At 56.6% G+C, this 18,075-nt stretch overlaps 1 protein-coding gene across 1 annotated transcript in view; it reads left to right on the top strand.

Annotated features, from left to right (window-relative positions):
• Positions 1–385: 385 nt before the first annotated feature.
• Positions 386–18,075, top strand: part of VWC2 (von Willebrand factor C domain containing 2) — a 47,057-nt gene continuing 29,367 nt past the window's right edge. Inside the window, exons 1-2 of the mRNA XM_040964997.1 lie at positions 386–1,093; positions 15,788–15,917. Of these exons, the coding sequence (XP_040820931.1) occupies positions 386–1,093; positions 15,788–15,917 (838 nt within the window). The remainder of the gene's footprint in view (positions 1,094–15,787; positions 15,918–18,075) is intronic.

The following is an 18,075-nucleotide window of genomic DNA, read 5'->3' as shown; positions in this document are numbered from 1 at the left end:
GCGCGAGCGCGGGCCCGCTCGCTGCAGCCCAGCTCCACGGCTGCGCCTGGCCCTCCCAGCTACTCTCCAAGGCACGCAGCGCCGGCCGGGCTTCTCCTTGGACGTCGCTCCCGTTTCGTTCCCTTAACCCAGCGATGTCCAAGGGCCCTGGCTGCGCCCGGATCCCCGGCGGGCTGTCCCCGCCCCCGGAGTCCAGCTCGCCGCCTGGAGCGACGCGGGAGCCAGGAGGGGCCGTGGCGGGCCGGGGCGCGCGGGCCGCGGGGCTCAGTTGTGCTGCTGTTCTCTCCGCAGGGACGGCGGCTCCCGGTTGGCGGCGGCGCGCCCGCGGGCTGTGATTGCGACTCGCTCCCCGCCCGCCCGCTCGCCAGCCGGGACGCGGTAGGGGATGCCCAGCTCCACTGCGATGGCAGTTGGCGCTCTCTCCAGCTCCCTCCTGGTCACCTGCTGCCTGATGGTGGTTCTCTGTAGCCCGAGCATCCCTCTGGAGAAGCTGGCCCGGGCACCCGAGCAGCCGGGCCAGGAAAAGCGCGAGCACGCGTCTCGGGACGGCCCGGGGCGGGTGAGCGAGCTCGGGCGCGCCGCGAGGGAAGAAGGCGGCGGCAGCCGGGACTGGAAAGGCAAGAGCGGCCGAGGGCTCTCAGGCCGGGAGGCGTGGAGCAGGCAGAAGCAGGCCTGGGCCGCCCAGGGCGGGAGCGCCAAGGCCGGGGATCTGCAGGCTCGGTCTCGCGGGGACACCCCACAGGGGGATCCCGTGGCCGCCGCCGCCGCCGCTGCCGCCCAGGACGCCACCAGCCCGGATCTCCCGCCCACGCCGGAGCCGCCCGAGGAGTACGCCTACCCAGACTACCGCGGCAAGGGCTGTGTGGACGAGAGCGGCTTCGTGTACGCCATCGGGGAGAAGTTCGCGCCCGGCCCGTCTGCCTGCCCCTGCCTGTGCACGGAGGAGGGCCCGCTGTGCGCGCAGCCTGAGTGCCCGCGCCTGCACCCGCGCTGCATTCACGTGGACACGAGCCAGTGCTGCCCGCAGTGCAAGGAGAGGAAGAGCTACTGCGAGTTCCGAGGAAAGATCTACCAGACTTTGGAAGAGTTCGTGGTAAGAGGCGCGCGTCCGCCGCCACGCGGTCCACCTGCCGGGAGGGGGTGGAGCTGTTGGGGGCCCGGTCCCAGCTGCCCTGGGAGGCGGTCTCTGGGCCCCGGGAGGGGGCGGAGGTGGGGATGCAGTGCAGGTGCCCTCGGAGGCGGCCTCACTCTTCCCGGGCAGGAGCGTCAGTCCGCCCAGGGCGAACTCCTTTGGGATTGACTGTGAAGGGGTTTCATTTGTGTGGTGCCAGGCTGCGGGCCCGACTTGGACCACTGATCCATTACTCCTGATTCCGAGGTGTTGCCGGAGAGTGCGGCGATCTATTTGGCAACTCGGTAATTCACCTTGCCTTTTGGAACAAATCCTCAGCTAGTGACTCATGAAGGGGGAACTGGACATCTAAGGAAACCACGTATGCACCTGTATTATGATGTCGTGCACAGGTTCGCAAGCTAAAAAGAATCAAAACATTTGCTCTGTGAGTGTTGAGTTAGTGGGTGGCTAAGCCGGATCGTCCGGCTGGTGCCAGGTTGGTCCATGCTGGAGGCACGGGAGCCACGCTGCCCGCACAGCCATCTGCCTGGTGCCTCCTGTGTGGACGGCTCCAGGCTGTGCCCGGCCATGTGCATTCGTTTAGACTGTGAATTCTCTGCCATCTCCATTACACAGAAAAGAAAAACCAGGACCCAAATATCTGAATTGGGTGTTAAAGGTCAGGCAGGTCCTAGGAAACCCTACTCGGTAGCTCCTGAGTTTCAGCCCACCTCCACTGGAACACCAGTCCCGGGCAGCACACAGCGCTCGGGGACCTGGCCTGCCCTTGTTCCCGGGGGCTGACCCTAGCCTGAGACCCTGCAGCCCCAAAGCACATGCTGGCAGGCAGACAGGTAGGAGCCCACTGAACCTCACGTGTGGGCAGATATGTCAGGGTGTGAGGACTGGCAGGTGAGCAGGGTGCAGTGTCCTAGAAAGATGAGGCCAGGAGGGACAGATCTGCAGATGAGGTCCCCAGTATGGTAAGAGCCAGACTTCAGAGTCAAGAAACTTGGGTTTCCGTCCTGGCTTTGACTGAGCTGGATTTCTTAAGTGGATGAGGCCGGAAGGTGGGGTGCCTGCCTCCACGGGGAGGGGAGCCCCAGGAACCTGCATGCCTTGTCTCACGGGCAGAGGGCGCTGTAGACACGTGTTGCTTTGCTTAGCACAACCTTTGCCTGCCAGGCTTGGGGAAAAGAGCGTCTTAAGTTCTGGGGGTTCATGAAGTTCTTCCTCTACAGGGATGTCCCGTAGTAGCTCTCCAGGCAGTGCATGAAGCATGGCAGCCAGGGGTGCACAGAACAGCCCTCAAGTGTTGATTTTTGGCCTGGGACTGAGTCCTGTGGCGTCTCCCCAAATCATTCCCCTTTGTTTTGGGACCAGAGATAAGCAGCTGGTTTCTAGTGAGTGTCCTGAGCTGGTTGTGAGGTTCCAAGTTCCACTATTGCTTCCTGGAACTGTCCACCTGGGTCAGCTGAGCTCAAACACCTCCCAGCCTGGCCTCAGTGTGCCTGGGACCAGGTACGGGGAGGAATTCACCAGTCTGGGTTCAGGCATTCACCCTCAGAACAGCCTGTGCCCATGGTGATCCGCTGAGGGATTCCTGGTTGCACAAGCTGATGGTCCGTGTATAGAATGTGTTTTCCAAGCCTCACAATGGACAGTGACACCAGCAACAGGAGGATGGGAAACACTGAAGTCTCAGGCAGAATGGAAACTTCACTGAAATGCTGGCGTAAGTCTCCCAGCTTCAGTGACATCTCATTCTTAACATTCGCAAGGTCTTACCCAATGCTGGATACAGGCTTGCAACCAGGTCAGTGTTACAGGCCTGCTGCTGCAGGCGAATGCCATGAAGATGTTGCTGCATTTACCACGTCTGCTCCTTTGTGGTGGGGGGAGGGGTGTCAGGGACATTCTCAGGCATCCCTTTGAGCATGTGGTCTTGTGCAGGGTGTTCAGGGTCAGTTTGGATTGCCTGTGGGTTGCACAGGACCACGCCATGGGGGTGAGGGAGTGCTGAGTGCTGAGAGGACAGGGTTCGGGCTCAGCTGTGAACGCGTGGGGCTTGTGGAGTACACGCGCAAGGATGTGCTGGGATGCAGAAGCAAGCCCAGCAGGTGTTCACAGGTCTGCTCTGGATGCCCAGGGTCTGAGGGAGAAACTGCAGCTGGCAGTGTACACAGCACACTGGAAGAGGTCCAGAAGGAGATGTGTTGCGACAGGGTCACGCCTGGAACAACGTGTGCCTCCCGAAGGGAGGAGGCGAGAGTGAGGTTGTGTCTGCAGTGCCGTCCCTGGAGACGCATGGCTCTTCCACGGTCTGTTCTCGCTCCAGAGAGAGGAAATTACTGCTGGTGGAGGCGAGGCCCTCCTGTGGGTGTCTGATGGAGCTGCAGATAAAACCCAGAGTCAGCTGGGACAGGGACATGCGTGGGTTTGGCTCCCAGCCGAGCTGCTTCCATTGTCTAGGGCCCACGTGTGCTTGCCACCCCTCTGCCCAGCTCTCTGTCCACTCCCAACCCCTCTCTCCTTCTCTCTCTCATCCAGGCTTGACCCCTGGACCTTATAGCCCAGCTGACCCTGACACCAGACCAGGAGGCTGCTGACTGTGATGGCAGTGCCCTCCTTGCCCCTTCAGGGAAGGCTCATCTAGATAGTAGCATCACCCCCCCACCCCCACCACCACTCTGTGCGTCAAACCAGGTGTCTTCATTCTCAGCTTCTAGCAGGTATCCAATGTTGAACAGGAAGCTCATCTGTGGGCTTACACTTTCTTTTAAGCTAGAGGTGGTATTTTCATGTCTTCTGTTCCCCATGGTGTGTTGGCCTGCTGGAACATGCCAGGGATGTTCGGGCTCAGCCAGCAGCCCTGGTGGTGTCACAGGCTAGGGGCTGGTGTCTGAGACCATGCTGTCTCTGCAAGGTGTGGCCTCAGTGGACACCTCCCCAGGCTTGGCCATGCTATGCTCTCCTGGGCCTTGTCACGGTCAGCGTTGTCTGTGTGTCTGAGTCAGCTGTCCTACTGGACTGGAGTGCCTTATGACATCATTCTAACTTAGTCACCTCTTTGAAGCAGAGTCACACTGAGAGGCTTTGCAAATGACATCTTGGGCATGTCCATTCGGGGAGTTTACAGTCTAGAATACAGGGTGTGCATGACAAACGGGTCCCAGGCGATGGTGGCAGTGCCCTGGAGGATGGGCACCACGAGTGACTGGAAGAATGTGAGACAGCAGTGAGAGTGGCAATACACTGATGCCAGCCACACGCATGCACGGCCCACCGCGCCATTCTGATGCCCTGGCTCCACCCTGGACGCCACTGTGGGGGTTTCTGTCTTGCTGGGTCCTTTTATCACACGCAGTAAGAGGCAGCCACAGGGACACTGAGCAGTTCAAGCTCACCTTTGCTGAGCACAAATCGAGTTGGAAGCACGTTAGTGAGAAATGGTGTCGTTCAACAAGGCAAGTTGCTCCCACGTTGGGGATGCAGAGTAGCCTTTTCCGTTCGAGCCAGGCCAACTGCAGGCCAGTCTGACATGAGCTGGAATGGGTCAGCCAGAGCTCCCGCTGCTGTGACTGGCAGTGGGTCAGCTTCACGCCTCAGTGCTGCTTGTCACACCTCCAGGAGCTGGCAGTTGTATCCATCTTTACACAGAAAAAAAAAGTGAATATTGAAGAGTGCTGTTTGCCAGGCTTTCAGCACCTGAGCATGGACACAGCCAAAGTAGGTGAAGTGATGGGGCTGCTGAGTTACACAGCCCCTGTCACCAGCCCTGTGGCTGAGTCACTGCTCATCCTGCTGCGAAATCGCATTTGTAGACTTTTATCCATGAAAAGGGACTTCCAAATCCAGGCCTCCATCTACGCAGGTGTCTACTATAGCAATGAGGAGGCACTTTCGGGATCTGTGTTCTTTTGGTGGAAAGCAGTGCTATGACTAGTTGGGCTTGCCGAATGAAGCAAGGTCATGTGCACGTCCTGCTCTTCCCGGGGAGTCGGTCTCAGGCCTGGAACCAGGCTGCCTCTCACTCCAGGTTTGCACACTCTGGACCTCGAGTTCTTGCCTTTCTGTCTGAAGTCATTGCAACAGTAGCCATTTAAGCAGCAGGAGAGGGTTCCTGACACGGCTTCCCTAGACTGCCTCTCTGGGGCCACACAGCCTACGCAATTCCTGAGTTCCCTGTCTTGCCCCTCTGCTGGGAGGGGCCAGCATGTGGAGATGCCTGTGTTTCAGACTGCCTTCCTTGGTAAGTTATGCAACAGGCTGATGAGTTGGTGCTTTATCTTAAAGGGAAGGAACCTAAACTGCACAAAGGTTAAATAACGGCACAGCCCCTGGTACTACTGAATGGCAGAGCCAGGGTTGGAGTCCCCATGGGCCAGGTTCCCTGAACTTTGGGGCCACCAGATTGGCCTGACCACATGATGAGGGGAGCTATGCTGGGTGTGGCAGAGAGAACTAGGTGTCTGCAGGAAGAACAGCTTAGTCAGGCATGGACCACCTGTTTACACAGCTGTCCCATAAATACTCGGGCCACAAGCCACCGAGACATGACACGTGTCCGTGTTCCTCAAAGTACGAGTAACCAAGCTGTACTGGTAATGACGCGTGTATGCCCAAATGTTTGCGAAGGCAAGGGGAACAGTGCCCGTGGGCACAGGAGGACTCTGCTGGGTGCTGGCCCTGGGACTGTCCCACATGCAGTGCACATGGGACAGGTTCTGGAGGATCAGACTCAGAGAATGGACTCAAGCAGACAGCAGACATGGGGGACTTTGGTAGACATTGGGTGCAGGGGAGTGTCCCAGAGAACAGTGGCCAGTTCTGGGGGACCATGAAAGGAAGGGCCCCCATGGATGGTGAACATCATGGCCAGTTCTGGGGGACCATGAAGGGAAGGGCCCCCATGGATGGTGGACATCATGGCCAGTTCTGGGGGACCATGAAAGGAAGGGCCCCCATGGATGTTCTGGGGCACAACAGACACTGGAGAAGGTAACTGAGGGCAGGGGAGTGCTGTGAAGGACAGAGCCCACCGAAGGAGATTTCCATGGGGTTAATGTGACACTAATTCTCTGGAGGTAGACAGGGCCATGGTGATGACCAGGGGCTGGAGCCATGGTGATGGCTGGGGTGGTGATGGTCGAGGGCCTGGCAGGACTATAGCAATGGTCATGGGGACTGGACCATGGCAGTAGTTAGGTGGATGGTATGCAGCCACAGTGGGATCTTCACAGGAAAGCTTGCCACCCCAGAGCCAGATGCAGCCAGAGGCAGTGTTCTGCCTGGCTCATAGTGTGAGGCCAGTGCTTGACCAGGGAGGTCAAGTCTCACAAACCCAGCACTTGGTGGGTTTTCATCTGAGAAACCCTGGGGCTTTCCCAAAGTCCCACAGCCAGCTGATGCATACAGCAGGTGCGGGGACCCCGCTGCACTCTCTCACCCTGTCCTTTGAGTTCCCATGCTCAGAGCTCCGCTGTGACCATGCTCTGCTCCCATTCTCATGCGTGAGGGTCTGTGAGGTGCCCTGAAAGCAGCTGGCACCTGCTCAGCTCCAGCAGAGCTGCTCGTCCAGCTGCTGTGGGCATCCAGGGCTGCCACAGGTGCCCTGGTGGGAGGCAGTGGCCCCTGCACTGTTGTGCCTAGTGAGGCCTGCAGCAAGTCTCATTGCACCTGCTCTTGTTGCCCCGGGGGAGTCATCAGGGCTGAGTTCTGTCTCAAAGCACTTGCCACTCAGATGCTCTCTCCAGGGACAGTTCCCATGGAAAAGTCACTCCACACGTTCTGTGTTCACAGCATCTTGAATGCTGTTTGTCAGTCAGTGGACAACAGTCTGTGGAGTAACTGGGTCCCCCAGAAACACCACGGGGGAGCGGCATTTTCACAAGCCACTCTTGCTGTTTATTAATAATTGGCCCTACAGTTGTGGCTTATTTCTTTTTAAAAATAAAGTATTAATTGATTTGGAAGTTACAGAGAAAAAGAAAGACCAAGGGGATCCTCCATTTGCCATTTGCTGGTTCACTCTCCAAATGGTTGCAATTGCCAGGGCTGGGCCAGGTCACAGCCAGGAGATGCATCCAAGTCTCCCACATGATTGCATCAGCAGGTTGTGGATCTGAAGCAGTGCAGCTAGGACTTGAACCAGTGCCCGTTCGGGATGCCAGCGCTGCAGGCGACAGTCTAAACTGCATGCCATCACGTGGGCCCTGAAGCTTATTTCTGAGTAACAGAAGAGTCCTGGGCAGGTGCTCTTGGTTGTGGGACTGCCCCCTGGCGCACCTGTGCCGTTGCCACTCACAGGGGCCTCTCCTGACCCTATGGCTCAGCTAGTCCTCGCTGTTTCTGTGTTCTAGGTCTGAGGTCCTGGCAACCAGAACTCACTTCCCTTCTGCTTCTGTCAGGCAGCAGGGTATGGCCAGGACACACCTGCCTTCGGAGCAGCAGAGAGGGCGGGTGCCAGGACCTGCTGATGGCCCTGAGTGTCCTGCTAGATGTTGTGGAAAAGCATGGGGACCACACACACATTCTTCAGTGATGACGGAAGTGACGCTGTGTCAGACCCGAGCAGGTCATCCCTTTGCTGGAAACTTGGAAGCCGGCGTGAAAGTCCATATTATAAAATTATAATACATATTATAAAATGATAAGACAATGAAGCTCATGAGCAATACCTCTCCCCAGCAGCACAGCAAAAGTGGTGAGAACATAAGAGAAGCACCTTCCCAGAGGTGGCCAGCCAGTCCCAGAGCAGGGCCCATGGTGCTCACAGGGCTGGGCTGGGACACGGAGTCACCTCCTAACTTTCCCTGGCAAAGGAGTCATGTCCGTGGGCAGACGGTCCTCCCTGGGGTGCAGTGCCGTGTAGAGGAGAGGCAGATCCAAACTCTCCCAGAGGAGCAGCCGCTCTGCTGTACAGCCCAGACTCGGGTCTCGGGAGAGGTCTGTGGGGTCACCTGGGGTTTTTCTATAGGGTCTGCAGGCATCTGCAGATACACAGCAGGCTAACGCACTCTGCATCCAGCAGCAAACATTCCTCAGTTGTCTTCCAGAGAAAGGCCATTGTAAGCAAGAGCCAGCCAGGACAAAGCAGTCGGAGCTCTGTCTGGCGTTGGAGGAGTGCATTTGGCATAAATGAAGACATCAATGCAGGAATGGCATGTGTGGACAAAGAACAGAAACATTAATATACAAATATGTATATCCCAAATGGTGGTCAGCTTTGCTGAAGAATCAGACAGAACTTGTATGAGTGAAGGCGTGCTTACTGGAATTGAGACTCGCGGGTGGAGTTTCAGAGTCCAGGGACGCAACAGGCAGCACTCTGGAGCCAGGCCCACGGATGGACTGGGGAGAGAGGGGTCTGACGCGGGGCGGAGACCAAGCACTGTGTGATGGAAGTCGTCAGGCCTGTGTGAGAGATGGTAATGCAGGGGCCCTGTGAGGCTGAGGCAAGGTGAGTGGGGGTTACCCACATGGGACCATGGCACTGTGAGACCACAGGCAGCCCAGACTGCAGGGCGGCCTGAGGAGGCAACTGCCATGAGCTGGAGGAGGACAAGGGAGAGAAGTGCCAGCTGACACCAACAGCTTCTGGACCAGGTCTGGACCGCAACAGCCTGGGGCAACAACAGAGGGTTGGTTCCCTAAAGGCTTTCTTGAAATGACTTCAAGGGGAAGTCTACAGGCAGTGGGGGACAAGACGGCTGTGTTCACGGCTGTCACAGGGGAGCAGGGGCCATGGCATCTGGGCAGGACTGCCTGCACAGGGGAGTGGCGAATGTGATGGCTGGGCAGGACTGCCCCAGAGGGTGACAGCTGGGCAGGACTGCCCACAGCTCCAGACCAGGAGGGATACTGGTTGCAACTGTCGGTTCCCAGAAACTGTTACAAGCAGGTGTGCCAGCACCTTTTTGAGGTCTGAGTCTTGAGTGGGCAACTATTTACTAATCAGACCGTTAAACAAAACCCCACTGTTCCTGGGGAAAGGCAACCGAGGCTAGCTCAGCTATCAGCCAAATCCTGAAGTAGATCCATCCTGCTGGCAGGGACGTCCGTGCTGGGGTCGCTGTGCTGAGCTCTCTCCGCCGTCCTGAAGTGGGGGGTGGGGACCTCAGGAGACTGTTCCCTCCTGCCTCGCTATGCGCGAGCTGAGGTTCTGGGCACTATGGCACGAGTGGCGCCCTCAGGCACATCCGGGGACTGGGCAGTTTCCAGAATCATACCTTGTTCTTGTGTGTTTCTACACAGAGTCATTTTATGACCTCCCTTTCCAGCTTGGAAAACGGTGTCTCCTTTGAAAGTCAGAATTCAAAAATAGAGACAGATAGGCAGTGAACGAGCAAGAGAGATTTTTTTTTAATCGGCTGGTATACTTCCCTGCTGGCCACAATGGCAAGAACTGGGCCAGGCAGCAGTCAGGTGCCAGGAGCTTCTTCCAGGTCTCCCATGTGGGTGCAGGGGCCCAAGCAATTGGGCCATCAAGTGCTGCTTTTCCTAGTCCATGAGCAGCGAGCTGGATTGGAAGCGGAGCCCCCGGAACACGGACCAGTGCCATAGAGGATGTCAGTGTGACAGGTGACAGCTTTACTTGCCATGCCACAATGCTGGCCCTCGAAGAACAGCCTCTTCATCATGGTGTTCTTTCAAGTTCTGGATGTTTTCCATCTCTGTTTGTGAAGAGATTTGAAGCAAGCCAAGTGCGATCCCATTAGTGTCAAGAAAATCGCACATTGCTAGCAGTTCCTTCGGTGTGTCAGGGGCTGCATCTCCCGGCTGGTGACACCACTGCTCAGGGGACACAGGGCCATGCCAGGTGTAGAGGCTTCCACATGGCATTCTGACGCAGACGGGCAGCAGGATGCCAACGCCCCTTATCCCGGGGGACGGGACTGCTCCAGGCACCTTGGCTCCCAGTTGATGGCTCTGTGTCTGGGTTCTGTGGCAGACAAGGAGGGGAGAAGCTGAGTGGCCTCTCAGCAACAGAGACTCCCTCAGTGGCAGAGTTCACAAGCCCGCCCTGCCCCAGGAACCAGAAAAGAAGCCCTCCTTGCCTCTAGGTGCGAGGGACGATGATGGACATGGCTGAGGCTCAGTCAGCACCAAGACTGGAAAGTCAGGGACCTCCTGGCAGATGCCCGCATGGCACCTTGTAGAGGAGTGAGCCTGGCCTGCCCAGAAGTGCAGCCCTGGATGCTGGCTTCAGTTCAACCCCCTTGCAGGTTTGCCAGGTCCTCCCACTGGCCGCTGGCCACAGAACCTGTGGCTTGCTGTCCTCATCACAGCCTCCTGCAGGAGCCTGCTCTTACAGCAGCGGCACCTGATTGTCCTTGTTTCTGATACTCAGTAACATGAAGCTCTCTTCTTTGTCCCAGCTTTTTCTTAGCTTTAAGCCTTTAATTCAAAAACAAAAGGGTGTTGCTCTTTGAGGTTTTTTTAAAAAGCTTCCAGGGCCTGCCTTCTGAGCTCAGCCCAAGTGGTGGTGCTCTGTGATGTCCCATGGCTTCTGCATAGAACCTCATTTAGTCTACTGTGGGTGTGCAAATTACACTAACACAACTCCACATCACCTGGCTTCCCACAGCCCTGGCCCTGGATGGAGCAGGGGCTGGGGATACATCCCCAGGGGTCAGCCCCAGCATTATCGGGCTTTGGGCCTCACAGCCACCCTCCCGTGCAGCTGTTTGCATTAACTCAACCTGCTGTGTGCACGCAGTCAGCTCTGACCCTCAGGAATGAACCAGGAGCTCCTCCTGTAAGTGTGCCGAATGACCCAGAACCAGACATGGGAGCTGGAGTAGACCAGGGGCTTGCTCAGGCGCTGTGGCAATGCCTGCATGGTCCCCAGTGCCAGCTCTTCCTGTGGCTGATTTCTGCGTCTGGGACAGGTCTTCACTGAGTCCCTTTGGGCACAGACTCCCCCATGGAGCAGAGAGCATCTTTCACAGAAGGCTGAGCGGCCCCAGCTCTCTGTCCCTGGCCGCCACCGGCTGCATGCATTGCCTCTCACTTGTCCCACAACATGGAGAGTGGCCCATGTCCCTTGGAGGAAGGGACAGCAGATGGAGCAGGCACCAGGGAACCTGGCAAGGCCACAGCAGGAGCATGGGGCTGACACCTCCTCAGCGGGTTGAGGAGAATGTTTTCCAGCACAAAACGTGGAGAAGGGGGAAAGGCCCAAGTGCTTACTGAGAGGATGAAGACACCCTGCACCTGTCTCCGTCCAGGTTTCTGCAGGCCACAGGGGCTGGAGCCCTCCTGGTCAGGGGTCGGACTCATATCCACACAGTGGGGGCCTCTCTGGGTGCCTGGCAGCATTAGTGACTCCAGGTCGGCAGCTGCCCCAGCCTGGTGACTCATCCTACCTGTGACAGAGCCGCCGAGTCAGAGGGCCTTTCCTCCAGGCTGTTCCCAGCTCTGTGGTGACGGGTCCCAGGTGGGCAGAGGCTCACGGGGACTTTGTTATCTACACGGAGCCAGGCTGCACATCCCCTAGGTGTGTGTCCCTCGCGGAAGCGTGTCCTCCACACAGGCTTGAGGCAGTGAATAGCTGAATAAAAGACGCTTTGGCCACCTGGTGGCCATGCCGTGACAATGGCTGGCCGGAGATGCCTGTGGGTGGTGCCTCTGACAACCTCTTTCATCTGTCTCTCTTGAGGAGAGGAAGGTACAGAAGGCCTGCGGCTGCCCGGGCTTGCTGCCCTCTGCCCACAGGCTGTGTGTTCTCCCGAGCCGTCCCACGTTCTCTTCTCGGAGGTCGCCGCCTCCGTGTCACTGTCACACTGGAGTCCGAGTCTACTACTCCTTCCGGGGATTATGAGCCTGATGCAGATCTACTGCTCTCAGTGGAGGGGGTGTCTTCCCTCCCCTTTCCGGAGGGCTGGGCATCTAATCTCCAAGCAGCTCTTTCCATACAATACCCAAAACCGTGTGTTTCACACGGGAAATAGAGGAGCTTTGCTCATGGTTTGGAGGCTGAGCTCAGTTCAGGGCAGTCCTCCTGGTTCAGAAGCCGGAGAAGCACGATGCAAGACATCACGGCGGGAGGAGGTGCGAGAGGCAGGAGAGACCACAGGGCAAGACGGGGCACCAGGGGGAGGGTCTACAGTCCAGACTGCTCATTCTGCAATTCCCCCTCCGTGGGCCACCTTCACTAGGCCACAGCACCTATGTGCACCACCAGGAACAGTGCCAACATGGCCCGTTCAGCACATCATACATGCCCCACGCTGGTTCACATGCGTGCAGCTGGCCCACACCCTGTGCTGGCCCCACGCTGGTCCACTCCAGGGCAGCTGGTCTACACCCTGTACTGGCCCCATGCTGGTCCATAGTCGTATAGCTGATCTGATGCTGACCCCATGCTGGTCTACTCCAGGGCAACTAGTCCATGCTCTGTGCTGACCCCACACTGATCCACACCCATGCAGCTGGCCCACACACTCTGTGTAGGCCTCCTGTTGGTCCACTCCAGGGCATCTGGTCCATGCTCTGTGCTGGCCCCACGCTGGTACACACCCGTGCAGCTGATCTACTGTGGCCCCCTGCTGGTCCACACCCTGTACTAGTCCCATGATTGTTGTGACCACAGGATGACTTTGTCTTGAATTGGCCCCATTCTGCCCAGACTGGAATCAGGACGGTTGGTAATAGACTCTTCAGGGGTGCTGTGTCTGGTGACCAGAGGCAGTCTCAAAGACAGTAGGACCGCGCCAGGGCAGATCTCAGGTACTCCCATTTTGTGTCATCACAGAATCCACGCTGTGGGAGTTGGGGCATTGGCTGTGACGACAGCATGGAGAGAAGCGCCATGGATCTGTTAGGCTATAATCTGATTTTTTCCCTTCTCTGTGTCTAAGTGCCCCATCAGTGACAGCAATAGAGTTCTTTGGCAGGGAGAGGGCCTCGGAGCTGAATCCCAGGGGAGCCTATGGCATTCCCAAGTGGCCGGGCCTCCTGGAGGGAGACAGGAATCTCTGGTATGGGCAGATGAGGATGGAATGGAAATTCTACCTGCTCTGTCATGATTCAGAGCCTGCTCTCTTTCATGGATATAATAATAATTCAAACCTCAATCTTGAGATAAATGACTAATTGTACCTGAGCTCATTCATGATAAGATGGAAAACTTGACTCATGTAGGAGTTTAATCCCACACTCTCCACCGCTCTCAGATCTTCAGTTGGTGAACAAAGCATTTGGTTGAAGCTCTATGCACTTTCACACCATATCGAAGGACCCTCCATGTGTGTCTGTGTTGCTCACCCCTGCTTTACTGCTCAACACAGACTCACTACTTCCTATGTGGCTCTAGCTCATATGAATGACACATAGGTGTGTATGTGAATCTGAGTGTCCACTTGCTATCACCACCCAGCCTGGAGTATGCATGCCGTGCTCATGTGGGTCTCACTGAACACTGGGTCCCATCACATCTGTTCTTTGCGGTATGCTCCAGGTGTGAGGGTGCATTCCTGGATCTCTTGGAGAAACTTGTCTCACCATCTAATGTTTGACCGAGCTGGAAAACCTTCAAGGAGGTGGCAGCATTGCCTGTGTGCACGCACTCCACAGGGCTCTGTGGTCTGGTTGTGGGGACATGTCCACCCAAGCGCCCTCAACAGTATCTCAGGCATATACTGGTGAGCTGGCCCTGCTTGCCAGGCACATAGCCTGCCCCAGGACCTGGAGCCATCCCATCTGCAGCTGCATACTGCGCTGTGTTCCTGGTGCAGCTCCTGGGACCTGGCACATGGGCCTCTCCTGGCTGCAATGCTGCCTTCCTGCTCCTCCCCAGAGTGGTTGGTAGTGGCCTGGGTCACCCTGCCTCCTGCCCTTGCTTCTTGGGCACACAGGACGGCTGTCCTCCTTCTTGGGGACAACAGGGCCAGGCTCACGGTTGACCAGACCACATGGTTGGGGCCTCCCAGCTGTGCGGGAGCCCTGCAGTGGAAGCTGCTGCAGACCCTAAGTCTGAGTCTCACATCTCCGCATCTCCACTTTCAGGACTGGGAAAGAGCTCTCGCTCTGTCCACTGTGCCCAGCTGCCCTTGAGACACAGGTGCCGCCCCTAAGGTGGGGGTTGGTGGGAGGGCAGCAGCAGAAGAACACAGCAGCAGCTAGGGCAGCTCTGGCTGTGGTGGCCAAAACACAGAACTGTGCCCCAGATATTCTTTAAGCTTCTAAGGCACCAACCAGGTCACAATTCCATTTTGGGGGCTCTGAAGGTTTTCAAGGTTGCTTTTCTTGCTTGCCACATATACGGAGAGGAACATGCACACAGCCTTCAATACACAGACACACAGACAGCCTGCACACACACATAGAGCTGCACACACATAGAGATACAGCCATGCACACACACAGCCGAGCACACACATAAATACAGCCATGCACACACATAAATACAGCCATACACACACACAGGGCCATGCACACACATAAATACAGCCATGCACACACATAAATACATACACACACATAAATACAGCCACGCACACACACAGAGCCATGCACACACATAAATACAGACATACACACACAGAGCCATGCACACACATAAATACAGACACGCACACACAGCCGTGCACAAGGTCCCTGACTCCCTGGCAGGTGCTCACCTTAGCACCTGAGCTTCAGCTAGTCCAAGCTGGGCCTCAGTGTTAGCATCCTGCTGTGGCCTGCACTCTGTGGATTTCAGTTCTCAACTTTGTGTTGTGCAGAGAGGGTATCTGTGAGTATCATTTGTGTTCAGTCCCTCGCGAACGGTGTCACTTCATGGGAGAGGTCCACACAGGCTGAGGGCAGCCATGCACTTTGAGGGGCAGGAAGCTCAGCCTAAACACCATGCCCCAAGAGGGTTTTAGGGCACATTTCCACTTCACAGTCCCCGCATCAGCCCAGAGCACCAGCTGTGTGGAAGGACCCCAGGAGGGGAGTCGCCTGCACCGTGTCTGCAGGTGTCACCAGCGGTGGACAGAGGACCGTAGCACCTTTCCAGGGGTGGAGCTGCTCTTGTGAAAGGCTCCAGAAAGTAGCACTTAGGATAATGGCTCACCATGGCAAATGAAAGGCCAGTGTCCGAGGAGTGGGATGGGTACAAGCTGGAGGGAGCTTGGAGCGCCTGTGGATCCTGGCCCGACCTCCTGAGCGGCTCTGCCTGCGGTGAGTTCTCTCATGTCAGTCTTGGTGTCCTCCTCGTCCTCAGGCTGGCTGGTCAGCAGGTGCACACACTGTCAGCGAGGGCCTGCTCTGAGGACAGCCTCGGGGTCTCCGCCCCTCTCCCCCTTTCCTATGTGGGGTCTCCTTTACTAAGTATGTTAGAAACCCCAGGAATGTTCCAGGCTACACGAAGGGCATTTTGCCTCTGGGGAAAAAAAGATTTATCCCTGAGATGAGTGTTTGGGCAGGAATTCAGTAGCAATTTATTATTTAGTTAGTTTTGAAAGCAACAAACTCTTTGAAAGGCAGGCTACAGATCAGTCCAACTGGAACACAATTGGAAGCCCAGGTGGCTCTGAGAGGGTGGGGCCGGCGGTGTGTCTGCACCCACGTGTTTTCCATGTGCCTGAAATGCTGACTGCTTCACTGTACATCCATGGAGAAAAAGTAGGACATGAGCGTGTGAGGGCTCAGAGGCATGACTCTGACAGTGGGCTCGTGTTTCAGGTGTCCCCGTGCGAGCGGTGCCGCTGCGAGGCCAACGGCGAAGTGCTGTGCACAGTGTCGGCGTGCCCACAGACAGAGTGCGTGGACCCCGTGTATGAGCCGGACCAGTGTTGCCCCATCTGCAAGAACGGTACGTGCAGTCCCTGGGGCGGAGGGTGCTGGCCGCATCGGAGGCACGTGTGTGAGTGTGGACACCCGTGTCCCCCCACATGCACTCCCACGAGCCTGTGGCCGGCCACGCCCGGGCTGTGGCCAGGAGCTGCTGTAGCCAGGGCCTCCTCTGTCTTGGCAGTGCCAGCCCCCTTTGCCTTCTGGATGTTCGGCTCTTTGGGGAGATGCTCAGTTCCTGCCGTGGAGGAGAGTGACTCATTGTGATTTTGCTTTGTTTGTTCTTGCAAAGCTCTTCCTTTTTCTAACACAAATCAAACATGCTGGTTGGGCTCCTTTTCTTGTCATTGCTAAGTGAATTAAACTGGGAACATAATTGAAGATGTATCAGAAGCAGTTTGGGCAGGGGGAGAGTCAGTATGCCCCCTCCCCACCCCCCACTCCCAGGTGGAGCGCCAGGAGATGGGCAGCCTGCACAGAGCATTATGGGCACGAGTGGTGCCCGGGGTGGTCTTGCTCCTGATGGATCGCGGAGTGCATTCTGCTGTCGGATGGGAGGTCTGAGTGCGGTTCTGGGGGTCCCTGAGGAGAGCGGTGTTGGATGAGAACTGGCTTAGCATTACTGAGAGGTGACAGAGCAGAGGGGGACTCGGGAGACAGCATTTGTGGACTCACAAGTCCCTGGGCTCCCTGGGCTGATGGACGCCCCCCAGGACACACGGCTGGGCCTCCGCAGGGGAGCATGTTGCAGGAACGTGTGATGTCATCATCCCTGGTGTCCAGGCCGCTGGGTTGAGGCCGGATGGCCCTGTGGACATGGCCCGTGGTGACGGTCACCCAGGGGGGCTGCCGATGCCTGGGACAGCTCTGCCACGTGGGCTGTGAGGTGCCACATGTACCTCTGGCTGTCCACAAGTGTTGTGACGCTCTTGAAATAGGTACGTGAAAGTGAGGCAGGCGATTCTTTTGAGGAAGGATGGTCCTGAAAGAGCGACATGGCCATGACAGAGTGGGACGGCATGAACAGTGTCCACTGGGAGATGGGAGGATGAGCACTGGCTAGTCATGGGCATTAGCTGTGAGGAAACCATGACTCACGGCCAACACCAGCTGGGAGGTGGAGAATGGAGGCAGTCGAGGGGCAGGACTTGGGTCAAGGAAAGAGAAGCAGGTGGGGAGGTGGGCAGAGTCTGCCTGGGCTGGGCTATGGCAGCGTCTTGCTCTGCCAGCCGAAGCCAGAGTTCCCCAAGTGGGGCTGTGACTGCAGAACAACCTTGCACACCTACCTAGTGAATGGTTTAAATGCTGGTGAACTGAATACGTGGCATTGCAAATATCCAGGACAGTTCCTGTTTCTCTTGCAGCTGGATTAGAAAGTGAGCTTGGGCCTTTGGGAGCAGGGGAACCTGAGTGTGGTATGCACAGTAGGGAGGATTGCAACACGGCAGGCTTTCTGAATCTGCAGGCCTGCAGGCAGTGCCAAGTCCGCAGCCCGTGTGTACCCCCCGTTAGGGTTCTGCCTCTTGTTCTCGCCTTCTGGCTTCCCATCTTTGCAGATGAACCGTGCAGCACCATCAGCAGGCTCGCCTGTGTGTCAGTTCTGTTTATGCCAGCGCCCTCTGGAAGCGTGCGGGGCAGGCGTTCTGTGCAGTTCTTTTGCCTTAGGATTTTTTTTTCCTCTAGGAAGGACAGGCAGAGAATCCTGTAGAAGGTGCCAGTATGAATTCTTTCTCATGGGTGGCTAGGTCATTTATTTCTGTTTGCATTCAATCTTTTTGTCATTTAAGATTTTATTTTTGAGTGATCCAAGATTCAGAAGTGGAAGCTATGTAAATGAGGCATGTTCACAGCCACACAGCATGGTTCCTTCTTGCACCGATGGTCTGAAGAGACTAGAAACTTCCCAGCGTGTGGCTTTACCTCCACACCCGAGATACGAGGGACGAAAGAGGGCAGGGTGGAAGACTGGAAATTTTTAGAAGTAAATGTTCTTTTTATAAACTAGATGTATGTGATATAATTGGCTCGCTCCAAATATATCCAAAAATCTAAACAGCAACTTCCTTTTTTCAGGAATACAACTAAAAATAACTTTGAATGCATTCAGTCACATTAGTATTTCTCTTGACAGAACATGGCTTGCGGCTGCCTCAGGTTGGAGGGTGTCCTGACCTTGACAG

This window comes from Ochotona curzoniae, unplaced genomic scaffold (genome assembly GCF_017591425.1).
Source record: "Ochotona curzoniae isolate NIBS_2020 unplaced genomic scaffold, NIBS_Ocur_1.0 scaffold_3835, whole genome shotgun sequence".
Classification (NCBI taxonomy): Eukaryota; Metazoa; Chordata; class Mammalia; order Lagomorpha; family Ochotonidae; genus Ochotona; species Ochotona curzoniae.
The sequence above is the reverse complement of the archived record's forward strand: the minus strand, read 5'-3'. Positions and strand labels throughout refer to the sequence as shown.